Source organism: Phascolarctos cinereus, unplaced genomic scaffold (genome assembly GCF_003287225.1).
Source record: "Phascolarctos cinereus isolate Bilbo 61053 unplaced genomic scaffold, phaCin_HiC Scaffold_2;HRSCAF=192, whole genome shotgun sequence".
Taxonomy (NCBI): domain Eukaryota; kingdom Metazoa; phylum Chordata; class Mammalia; order Diprotodontia; family Phascolarctidae; genus Phascolarctos; species Phascolarctos cinereus.
This window is the reverse complement of record NW_027555625.1, coordinates 218567684-218580137: the sequence shown is the minus strand read 5'-3', so window position 1 is coordinate 218580137 and position 12454 is coordinate 218567684. Positions and strand designations below refer to the sequence as shown.

General features: G+C 35.3%; 1 protein-coding gene across 1 annotated transcript in view; it reads left to right on the top strand.

Annotated features, from left to right (window-relative positions):
• Positions 1 to 12454, top strand: part of SPDYA (speedy/RINGO cell cycle regulator family member A) — a 30977-nt gene that overhangs the window by 14767 nt on the left and 3756 nt on the right. The window contains exon 7 of the mRNA XM_020983769.2: positions 12150 to 12453. Within this exon, the coding sequence (XP_020839428.1) occupies positions 12150 to 12453 (304 nt within the window). The remainder of the gene's footprint in view (positions 1 to 12149; position 12454) is intronic.

Genomic DNA, 12454 nt, shown 5'->3' with positions numbered 1-12454 from the left:
TAATGGAATATGGTATCATAAGAAATGAAAAAAAAATTTCAGTTTCAGAGTAAACTGGGAAGATGATTTATATAAACTAGTTCACAAGTATGAAGAACTAAGATAGTGTTTATGTAATAGCAATATTATATTAAAAAAAAGTGGTCCTAGGCAAGTCACTTAACCCCACTTGCCTAAAAAAAAAAGTAAAAAAACCCCACAACTTTGAAACTCTGACCATTTCACAGACAAACCAAGACACTGAAGATGAAGCATGAAAACTACCTCCTGCCAGAGAAGTGAGAGACTTAAAATAGAGAATGAGAAATATTTTGGAACATAATCAACACGAGAATTTTTTTATTTAAATATGCATTTTTGTTGCAAGTTTTTTATTTTTCATTTGTGGGAGAAAGTGGAAGAAAGAGAGTACAAATGCTTATTAATTAGAATAAAATTAAATTTGGGGAGGAAAAACATCACAACACAAATAGAAACCACAGAACCTTGAAAATGAAGAACCCAAAATTGAATATTCTTAGCTACATGGTAGTTTAATTTTAAGTGCTATAAAAGCAAGGAAACCATATAATAATGGTTCTTCCAGAAGAAAGGAAGAAATCAGGGCAGTTAGGTGGTGCAGTGGATAGAGCACTGGCCCTGGCAGTCAGGAAGCCCTGAGTTCAAATTTGAGGCCTCAAACACATAACACTTACTAGCTGTGTGACCCTGGGCAAGTCACTTAACCCCATTGCTTAGCAAAACAAACAAACAGAGCAAAGAAAATGAAAGGAAGAAATCACTAAACCAAGTAACAATAAATAGAATGGACTCAAGAACAAGGGAGGATCACAGAAATTGGAATATAAATTAATTGGTTAGGAAAAACAGTGATTTGGTCTTATTAGTTTTTATTAAGTAAGTTTAAATCATTTGGAGGGTTCAGTATTTTTGTTAGCTTGTAGTTAGTCTGGACAAAAGTTCTCTTCAATCCTTCTTTCATCTAAAACATATTCAGTTCCTATATATTTCTAAAAGATAATGTGGCATGGAAGAGAGAAAGCAGATCTTGGAGTCAAGAAGAGATGAATTCATATTTTTCCTAACACTAGTTTTGTGATCATGGAAAACTCACTTAACCTTTACATATTTCCATACAACTCTTTGAAGCTATAAATTACTGATGTGCATCTATAGGGAAACTTCCTCACATAGATAAAATCATAGTTTCCACACCAAAAAGAAAAAAAAAATGTGACTTGCTAAAATGGATTTTTTTTTTCTGAACCAATTAAGTAGAATTAAGATTCACCTTATTTCCAGTAAGAACAGAAAGAATTTTATAGAAACTTATTTTGGGGAGGCGACAGTTTGTTGAAATCTATCTGTAGTATTTTTGCTTTTAAAATATTTTGCAATATAGAATCTCATAGTTGGAAAAACTTCAGTGGTATTTTAGTCTATTTCATACCTAAACAGAAGGCCTCTCTATAACATCTCCAACAAGTGGTCATACTTAAAAGACTTCCAGTGATAAGAGAACTCAAACATGTATTTTTTAAGGTAAATAGGAATTGCATCCTTACAGATAATAAGCTGAGGAATTTGAACTTTTTTTTAGGAGGCAATTAGGAGAATTTGGAATGTAGAATACTTAAATGTAGAATCCAAGATCCATCATGCAAAATACAAGTAGATAAGCAGATAGAATATCAAAGCATACATAGAGTTGCTCATTAATAAATAAACTCATTAAGGGGGAGCTAGGTGGTGCAGTGGATAAAGCTCTGGCCTTGGAGTCAGGAGCACCTGAGTTCAAATCCAGCCTCAGAACACTTGACACTTACTAGCTGTGTGACCTTGGGCAAGACCACTTAACCCTGATTGCCTCACCAAAAAAAAAAAGGAAGATAATAAACTCATTAATAGCAATATTAGTAGTTTTTGATTTAGATAGTATCAGTAACTACTTAGCCATATACCTGTTCTTTAAAGATGAACTAATATATTGAGTTCCCGTTACTGAAGGTCTTTTAAGTATGACCACTTGTTGGAAATGTCTGTAAGACTCCTGTTCAGGTATGGGATAGAATAGATGACCATTGAGCTTCCTTCCAGTTTTGAGATTCTACAATTCTATGTAACAAGGTGTTTTAAGTGAAAATATTTCAGATTTCAATGTTCCTCAGTGTAATATTTTTTCTGTCTATGTCCCTACCTTCTCGGCTGTTCAAAATATCTATGATAATTTTTTCTTTCTATCCCCAGTAATTAGATTCTTATCCTCATTCCCTGTGGTTCAGAATCACTATCTGGCTAAGTAGAAGTCCCTTTTTTTTTTTTTGCTACTGTTCCCTTCTCTCTCAATCTTGTTCACCTCAGCTTTACCCTTCAACACTTCTATCCTCATCTGACTTCCCATTGTATATTCTGAAACTGTCATGCTATTATTAACAAACTTTCCTTCTAAATGGCTTTCAGGGGCTGTTAGGTGGCATAGTGGGTAGAACACAGGCCCTGAAGTCAGGAGGACCTGAATTCAAATCTGGCCTTAGACCAAACACTTGACACTTAACTAGCTGTGTGAGCCTGGGCAAGTCACTTAAGCCCAATTACCTTTAAAAAAAAAAACAACTAAATAGACCACTTTCTCTAAAATTCTTTATACTTCTTGCATTCATGGGAAACTGGATGAAAGATCATGATGGTCCCAAATCACATTCAGGGCTGTGAAGGAATGCTTGTTACTCTTAACTGCAAATCTCAAGAGATCAGTCACTTTTCAAACCCTTAATTACTTTACATACTTATGGTCATGAAATTTGTCCTCCTGGTTCTTCTTAATTCATTCTCCATCTATTCATACAAGTTTTCCTAGGTTTCTCTGAATTTGTCATGCTCATCATTTTTTATAGTACAATAATATTCCATTACATTCACAGTTTTATTAAGCTATCTTATGGAGGGGTACCCATTTTGTTCCCAGTTCTTTGCTATAACAAAAAGTGCAGCCATATCTGGTCATATGGGTCCTTTCCCTTCTTCTTTAATTTCTTGGTCACATAGGCTTAATAGTGATATCACTAGATAAATTGCTATGTATAGGTTAGTGACTTTTTAGCAATTCTAATTTGCATTACAGAATCATCTAGGAGTAAAGATATTCCTATTAATGATTCAAAAACCAGTAGTCCATTAATGTGCCTATCCTCTCTGTTCATATGTTCTTAATATGGTTTTAAAGCAACATATCCTCATAGAGAGTAGTGCTTCGTGTACTATTAGAGTTGTGTGGCTAGAATAGTTAACTATTCCCATTGCTATATCTAGTGAAGCCACCAGGTGGTACTCTTGAAACTTTAATTACCAATTCAAGCTACTGTGCATGTGCAGTCAATCCTCAGCTTTTGTGGGGGTAACATTCCTAGAAAATGGTGCACGGGTCAAAAATGGGAATGTTGATACATCGAAACTGTGGAAAATAGGAGTTTAGGTTCTTGTAAACATCAAAAACTGTAATCTTTTGCTAGAGATTGCTAGAAATATGCTTTTCTGCATACAGTTCTTTATAACAAAACATTAATTCTGATAACATACAATTTTACTAACATAGTAACCATGAAATAACCCATAAAATGCAGTACACAAAATCAAATTGGTAACATGCAAAACATTTTTCTCACTGGTAATTCCCTAGAATTTTGTGACCTTTTGTGCTAACATCTCAAGAAAAAAACATTGATTTCAGACAATATCCACTTTTTATAATACTGTACCATAAATACTGTACAGCAAATAAAATTCTTAAAACTAAAATATTTTTTACCCTGAATCTTACTTTCCATTGTGTCAGATGGCAGTGTGAGGGTGTTGTGCAGTATAATCTACTGTTGTGAAGCTCTCTACTTTGGCCACCCTCTGAAAATGATGGGAGAGGTTGCTAGGACTTTAGTTGCTGCTATTGGAAGATGATGAGACTGGTGAGGTTTCAACATCACCTTACAGTCCAAAGGACTAGTCTTTGAGGGCATAATTGCAACATAAAACTTGAGTTTTAAAGGCTAATAGTACATGGAGAGCTCTTTATAACAGTAGGGTGAATAAGACCAGTGAAATGCCTAGTAGGATACCAGCCATTCCACAGACTTGTGTTTCATAACTGTCATTTTTTTCTCCACTCTCCATAGCCTCAAATGTGTATGGTTGCCAACTCAAAAGTGAAAATGAGGTTACTAATAAAGTCAGGCAAATGCTTGAATTCATGAAAGTTAAATGTTCAGATGTTGAGGATTGACTGTACTAGTAAAACCTAGCAGACCTTAGTCACTCTCTCCATGTGTGGGTATTACTAACTATCCAAAGTCTCTGTATTTTCCTACTTCCTCCTCCCTCCTTCCCTCACCTCCCCACAGAGTAAAGAATCTAAAGTCTAGGAAAAAAGATATTCCCATGATGATTCATAAACTCACTTAGCTCTTTGGCAAACTGTTTTGCAGTCTCTTTGTCCCAGTCTCCTGAATTTGAATCAGATTAAAAAATCCATTTATTTGGCATTTAAATTATATTACATTTACTTTTCATGTTTCAAAAAATCAAACATAGTTTGTTTTTAAAATCCCTAAAGTGGCAAAGCCCCAATTGCTTCTGCCAAGGTTTGAATTTTCAACTAAATAATGAAAAGAGTACTGAATTTGGAGTCAAAGGATCCAGGTTTAAATCCTGACTTTGTTACTACCTATGTGACCTTGGAAAAGCCACCTGACCTCTCTGAACCTCAGTTTCTTCATCTGTAAAATAAAGAGGTTAGATCATCTAAGTTCTAAGGTCCCATCCAGCTTTAAATCTTTAATCCTATGATCTAGTATTTTAGAAATGGATCCAGAGTACAAAGTGAAGTAAGCAGAACCAGGAAGACATTATACACAGTAACAGCAATATTATATGATGAAGAACTGTGAATGACTTGTTTATTCTCAGCAGTACAATGATTCAAGTCAATCCCAAAGGACTCAAGATGAAAAATGCTATCCGCCTCCAGAGAAAGAACTGATGTCTGAATACAGACTGAAACCTATTTCTTTCCTTCCTTCCTGTCTTTCATTCTCTCTCTCCTTTCTCTCTGCTTTCTTGCACAAAATGACTAATATGGAAATGTTTTACATGATTGCACATGTATAATCTATATCAAGTTGCTTACTGTTTCATGAAGGAGGAAGGGATAGAATTTGGAACTAAAAACTTGAAGAAAAAACAATGAATGTCAAAAATTGTTTTTATGTGTAACTGGGGGGAAAATAAAATATTATTTTTTAAAAAATGGATCCAAAGGCTTTTTTTTAATGGAAGTGCTGTCAGCACCCTAGTTTCAAAGTTACATGGGAGAAAGGAGGAAAGGGAATTCTTATCATATTACAGCTCTTTCTGTTTCCTTGTGTGTCCAGTGGTGAATGGTGTACACCTCTTGGCCAGCAGCTCAGGTACAGTACCTTCTTACCATCTTCTCTTGTTATTGCCACCAGTCATGCCAAAAAGGTCAAAATTTGCCAAGTGCATTCTGACAACTCGAACCCCAGGAAAATGAAGGAGAATCCTCTTTGAGAGAGGTATAGAATACTGAATTTATAAAAGTCCTGCTAGAACTCAAAACTTTCTGCTGACAGTTATCTTTTATGATATTCAAGGACTTCTGTGATGCCTACGAGTATGAAAATACAAGGGAAAAAATAACTACCTGCTAAAAGAGAGGCTCCTTCCAACATACATTCCATTTTCTAGCTCTTTTTTCATCTCTTTTTGGAAAGAAAGAATTTATCACAAGGGGGATGGTACAGTAGAGATGTCAGAGTGCTAGTCTATTTAATATCTAAATGAACTTGTACAATTTATTTTACTTAACTGGGTCTAAATTCCCTCATATATAAAATGAAGGAGTTAGACTAGATGATTTCTAAGGTCCCTTTCAGCTCTAAATCTGTGAAAATATGAACTGTTGTTGAATATAATGGGACTTCATGTTCTTTTACACCATAGTTCCAGTTGCTTTGAATATATATATGTATTTATATTATAAAATAGAATTTAAGTTCTGACTCCTAGATGTAGTATCATTTTGTTTCTCATTGCCTTGTAGTAAACTTCATTTTTCCACCCTAGTTAGCCTGGTTATTGCACAGCTTGCATTTTTGTTCTTCACTTCCTGCATGTCAATCATTTTGAATTTATTCATTTTTGTTTGTTTGCATTATTGTGTTTTAACTATTTTCTCGGCATACTAGGTTGCTTTGAGTTCTGATTATGTTTTTGAAGTGTAAAGGTCAGGATTGACTGATTTAGGTCAAAATATCCCATTCCTCTTAAAGTAAGTGCTAAAATGTTGCTTGTGATACTTTAAATCAGCTGAGAACAAGTCTCATTCAGTCATAGACTTTTAAGTGCAAAAAAAGTCTTTGATCAGCTGGAGTGGCTTGCATAGGAAGCTTATTTGGATTAGTTGAAAAAACTAATTCCCTATAGGGCCTGTATAAAATCAGGGAGCTATTTCAGAACCTGGTGTATTTGAGCAAGTAGAAGAGAGGGCATTCCTGCTAAACCTCTAAGAAGGAATTGACTTGGTGGCAGGGAGGAAAAAGAGAAGCAGAGCCCTGGATTTCAGTCTTTCTCCTACCTGCCTTTGTTCAGAGGAAGACCTTGTGACCCTCAAAGGTACTTAAGACTTCATATCTTCTATCAGCATCATAGCAGTGTCTCTGGAACAACTAACAACTACAGTATTTAGATTAGGGGCCAAGACAAAGAGGCATAGCTCTACAAATAGCCCAGAAGAACATTATACATATTTGAGGGAAACTTCTTGAGGACTCCAGCAAAAGGACTTCTAGGAGCTGTGCCCACTTTGTTACATGTGCTCTCCAAGCCTGAGCCTACTTTCCCTTAGACTATATTTGTGGGTCATTGTTTCACAGACTTTTTTTTTGGGGGGGGGATGTTTACTAACTATACCATCTTAATAAATATCCTTTTCTAAAAGATGGTTGGGATTCATGCACTAAAGCATTAGAAAAATGACCCCTACCCTCAAACTCCCTGAGGTTAACCTTAGACTGATTCAACACATTAGTGGGAGTTTGGAGTCACTCTAGTGCCTGCAGTACATAAGGTTCTCCAGTTTCTGTGGTTGACTCCAACTTGGTATGATCAAAAATTTAATGAGGTTGCTTATTGTTATATTATTTCTTAATGATTAATAAGAGTGTGATCTTAAGAACTAGCACAGTGTTTTACACTTATTTGTGTCATGTTTGAATTTTAACAAAAGAGTAAACTGAGGCAGATCTCCAGACAAGATAGCATTTATTAGCAGGGGCATGCTAACCTTTCAATAAATGGGTCAGTGACTTGCCTCCATTAATGCCAAAGACCCCTAGCAAGAGGACGGTTCCCCTTATATAGGATTTCGGGGAGTATAGAACAAAGAACAGAACAGGGTAGACGACATCATGGAATTAAGGGCAACATGATTGGTTGGAAGTTTGGTAATGGGGACTAGTAATGCCCCCCTTCTTTTCTCAGGAGACTAAGAAGTGCTTATTGTTTAAGTCTAAATGGTCAGATAGCAGCCCAGACTTTTTGGACAGCAAACCAGACATCCTTGAAGGATAGCTTGGTGGAGTAAAGATGTTAAGAAGATATTAGACCTGACTCCCTTTATGTTTACACACATATCCCAAAGTTAGCAAAATTCCTTGAAGCAAGAATATATAGACTTTTAAGTTTAACCTACTACAGGTCAGTGGAACTCTGAACTAAGTTAAGAGACAAAGAACCATGACTTAAGCACTTACAGGACAAAAGCAGTTACAAGACAAACTGAATTATAAATAGGATCAATAAGAAAATTATACAGGATGAATTTAGTTACTGGACAAATTGAATTACTTATAAATAGGATCAATAAGAAAATTATACAGAATCAATTTTAATCATCTCATTTATAGTTACCACATCACCTATCACAGTGGTGTCAAACTCAAATAGAAATGGATCCCTGTAAGGCCACATATTAACTTAGAAAACCACAAATTAACATTGTTGTATTGTATTTTCATTTGTTGTGTTAAATATTTCCCAATTATATTTTAATCTGGTTAGGACTTCTCTCTGGGAATTTGACACCTCTGACCTAAAGTATTGCTTTGCACATCGGAGGTGATCATTAAGTATTTGGTTTCTCTTGCTCTTACTAGAATGCTATGCTTTATGAAAGCTTTATGTGAAAACCTATTACAATTTATTATATGCTTAATAGCCATAAAGAAAGAGAAATGATCAAATAAACATGTAAAATAAAACCCTTAGCATTTAACAAAGTAGAATTACTATCTATATGTTCCACAGAGGTCATCAATAAAAGGAATGGATTCACATGCACCAAATTATTTACAATAGTTTTTGTGGTTGCAAAGAACTAGATACAAAATAGATGCCCAGTGATTAGGAAATAGATAAATTGCAGTATATGAATGTAATAAAATATTATTGTGCTTTTAAAAATAACAAAAGTGATTGATACAAAGAAGCATGGAATGATTTATATGAGCTGATGCAAAGTGAAATAAGGAGATCTAGGAAAACAGGATACACAATGACCTAAACAGTATAATTAGGGGGAAGAACATCAGAAGCAACTGAAACAGAATGTTACAAAATTATAAACACCAAACTTAGACCCAAAGAAGAGATATGAGAAGATACCACCATCTCCTTTCATCCACTCCTTCACAGAGGTGGGAGAGTCCACTGATATGGAACATTGCCTATAATGTCCTTTAATTTTTTTCTGAATTTATTTTTCTCTTGAAAAAAAATCATTTTTTGTTATAAAAATGCTCTCTGAAAGGAATATGGGGGAAATGTCACTATAAAACCAAATTATAAAAATCTATGTTTTCACTTTAAATTAGGTGTTTTTTTGGTGAAAATCCACCTCTCCTTCCCAACTCCTCCACCCACCCCACTCACTGCCTGCTCCTCCTTCCTTATTGAGAAAGGAAAACAAAACCCATTACAAACATGTACAGTCAAGCAAAAAAAAAAAAAAGACTGAATTGGCCATGTTCCACGCCTCCCCCCCCCCAAAAAAAAGTCTTGATCTGTACCTTTGGTTCTATCTATCAAGAGGTGGATAACATGGGGGGTTTTATTTATTTTTGTTTTTTGGAGGCAATCAGGATTGAATGACTTACATAGAGTCACACAGCTAGTAAGTGTTAGATATGAACTGAGGTTCCCCCTGACTCCAGGACTGCTGCTTTATCCACTGCACCACCTAGCTGCCTCAGACAACATGTTTTTACCAGTCTTTGTTTAATCATGGTTGGTTATTGTATTTGTTAGAGTTCCTAAGTATTTCAAAGCTGTTTCTTATTGGATTATTGCTGTAATTGTATAAACTGTTCTCCTGGTTCTGTTTACTTGACTATGCATCAGTTCATATGAATCTTCCCAGGTTTCTCTGAAACTATCCCTTTATCATTTCTTATAGCACAGTAACATTCCATCATGTTCATATACCATAACTCGTTCAGCCATTCCCCAATTGATGAACATCCCATCAGTTCTTTACCACTATACAAATAGCAGCTATAAATGCTTTTGTACATAGGGGTTCTTTTCAGCTTTCTTTGCTGTTTAGTAGTAGTACTGCTGGTTCAAAGATTGTATATAATTTAATAGTTTTTGAGGCAGAGTTACAAACTGGCTAGCTGGACCAAATCACAGCTTTACCAACGGTGCATTAACACACCAGTTTTCCAACGGTCCCTCCAACATTTGTCATTTTCCTTTTGTCAACTTTGCCAATTGATGGGTATGAGGTAAGACCTCAAAGTTATTTTAATTTGCATTCTCAATGAATTGGAGCATTTTTTCATATGGCTACTGATAGCATGAATTTCTTCTCTGAAAATTGCTCATCCATATCCTTTGATCATTTATCAATTGAAAAATGGCTTTTATTCTTATAAATTTGAATCAGCTCCCATAGATCTTAGAAATGAGATCTTTATCAGATAACCTTGCTGCAGCAATGCTTTTCCATTTACCTTTCTCTTCTAATTTTAGCTGCATTGGTTTTGTTTGGGCAAAGCTTTTTAATTTTATGTAATCAAAATTGTCCATTTTACTCCTGTGAAACCTCTCTTTTTTGTTTAGTCATGAACTTATCCTCTGGCTATAGATCTAACAGGTAATTTATTCTATCTTCCTCTAATTGTTTGATTTCATCCTTTATGTCTAAGTCATATAGCTAGTTGGAGCTTATTTTGTTATGTGGTGTGAATGTTGGTCTATACCTAATTTCTTCTAGTCTGCTTTCCAGTTTTCCCAACGGTTTTTGTTAAATAGTGACTTCTTGTCTAATAGCTGGGATCTCTGGATTTATCAAACACCAGACTACTGTGCTCATCTACGTCTATAGATTGTGTACTTAGTCTGTTCCACTGACTTAACCTCACTATTTCTTAACCAGTACCAAATTTTTGCTACTTTGTTGTAGAACTTGAGATCTGGTATTGTTAGGCCCCTTTCCCACTTTTTTCATTATTTCCTTTGAGATAATTAATTTTTTTGTTTTTCCAAATGAATTTTGTTTGTTTTCTAGCTCTATAAAGTAACCCTTTGGTAGCTTGATTGGGATGGCACAAGTAAGTAAATTGATCTAGGCAGTAATGTTATTTTTATTACATTGTCTTGGCCCACCTATTGACCTTAGTTGTCAATATGTATACAGCGCCGATTCTGCTGATCTTACTTTGTATCATTTCCCATAGGTGTTCATGTTTACATACATTCTTCATATTTATCCAACCCATTTCAGTAAGCATTTTTATTAAGTACCTACTATGTTTCAAGCATTATGCTATGTATAAAAGGGAAACAGGCCTTGTCTTCAAGTGTATTGAATTCTGTTGGGAAATGACGTGTACATGGGCAAAAGCAAAGTATTTTGAGAAGAGAAAGCATATCAATTAGTTTAAGCGTTGTTGGAAAAGCTTGCCCTTGAAGGCTAGGGAAGATCCTTGGAGGCCAAAGTAAAGTGGGAGGGGTATTTCAGGCATGGGAGATAGTTTGGGGTGAAAACAGGCAAGAGTTGAGGGGACAACTACTATGTCTTTTGGGCTAGAACTGGGGATTGTGGAGGGCTTTAAAACCCAGGTTGACTTTGTGTTTTTCCTAAAATGAGTAAGGAGCCACTAAATATTTTCAAGCCTAGGAATGTCCTATCCCTTAGGAAGATTTTTTTTTTGTTGTTCATCTGTGTGGAGGATGGAATGGAGTGCCTTAATTTCCTATTAACATGTCATTTTTAAACCATTCTTTAATCATCGGACATAGTTTTTAAAAAGATAAATAAGGCAGCTGCGAATATTTTTATAAAGTTCTCATTTTTTTTTATAATATATTTAGGATATAGAGTCCTAGCAATAGGCTTTCTGGGTCAAGGTAGGATCAGTTTTTTAACTCTTACTGTGATACTGCTATTTATACCAGACTAGTTCCACAAAAAAAATATATTAGAGTACCTGTTTTCCTGTAGCTCAATCAACATTAAATTTGATGTTTTGATATTTTTGCCATTCTAGTGGCTTTTAAGGTGGTGTCTTAGTTTTGATTTATACTGCCTATCAGGGACATGGGGCATCTTTTCACATGGTAGATAGTTTGTGTGTTCTTCAGAAATTATCCTTTCCATGTTTTTGGCCATTGTCATATTAGCTGTTAAGTCTTATAGCTATATTCCTAATATGTTTTAGATCCTGTATGCCACTCCATCTCTTGAGTGTCATCAGAAATTTATGATTATAAAATATGGGTTGGTCATGTGGTAAAAGTTAAGAATGACTGATGAATGGTCTGAATGATCTGCATTCTTCCCTCATATCCATGTGAAGACATTAGCTTTAGAGGAAGGCCCCTTGAATGTTAGGTGGACTCCCCATGGATAATTTATAGAGAATATAAGTGACAGTGACTCAATTCTACTAGATGGCAAGTAATGCCTTAGGAAGATAGCGACTTATAAAGTAATAGAATGAGATGTATTGAAGTTATAATTGTAGAGTAGTTAATTTTTAAGACTTAGTAAAATTATAAATAAAAGTTTTCCATTATAGGTTATGGCTATTGCTCCAACGCATTATATATGGCAGCGAGAACGGTCTGTGCACCACAGTGGGGCTGTCAGAAACTACAACAGAGATGAAGTTCAGCTGCCCCGAGGACCTAGTGCCACACCAGTAGATTGTTCACTTTGTGGTAAAAAAGGAAGATTTGTAGGACTGGGATTGTCTTCATCATCATCTTCTTCATCCAGTGGCACATTAGAAATGATGGAGAAATACTCATCTCAGGAATCATATAATTCATTCTCAGTGGACTTACCACTTGAACCAACTCAATCTTATTGTTATTCCCAAGG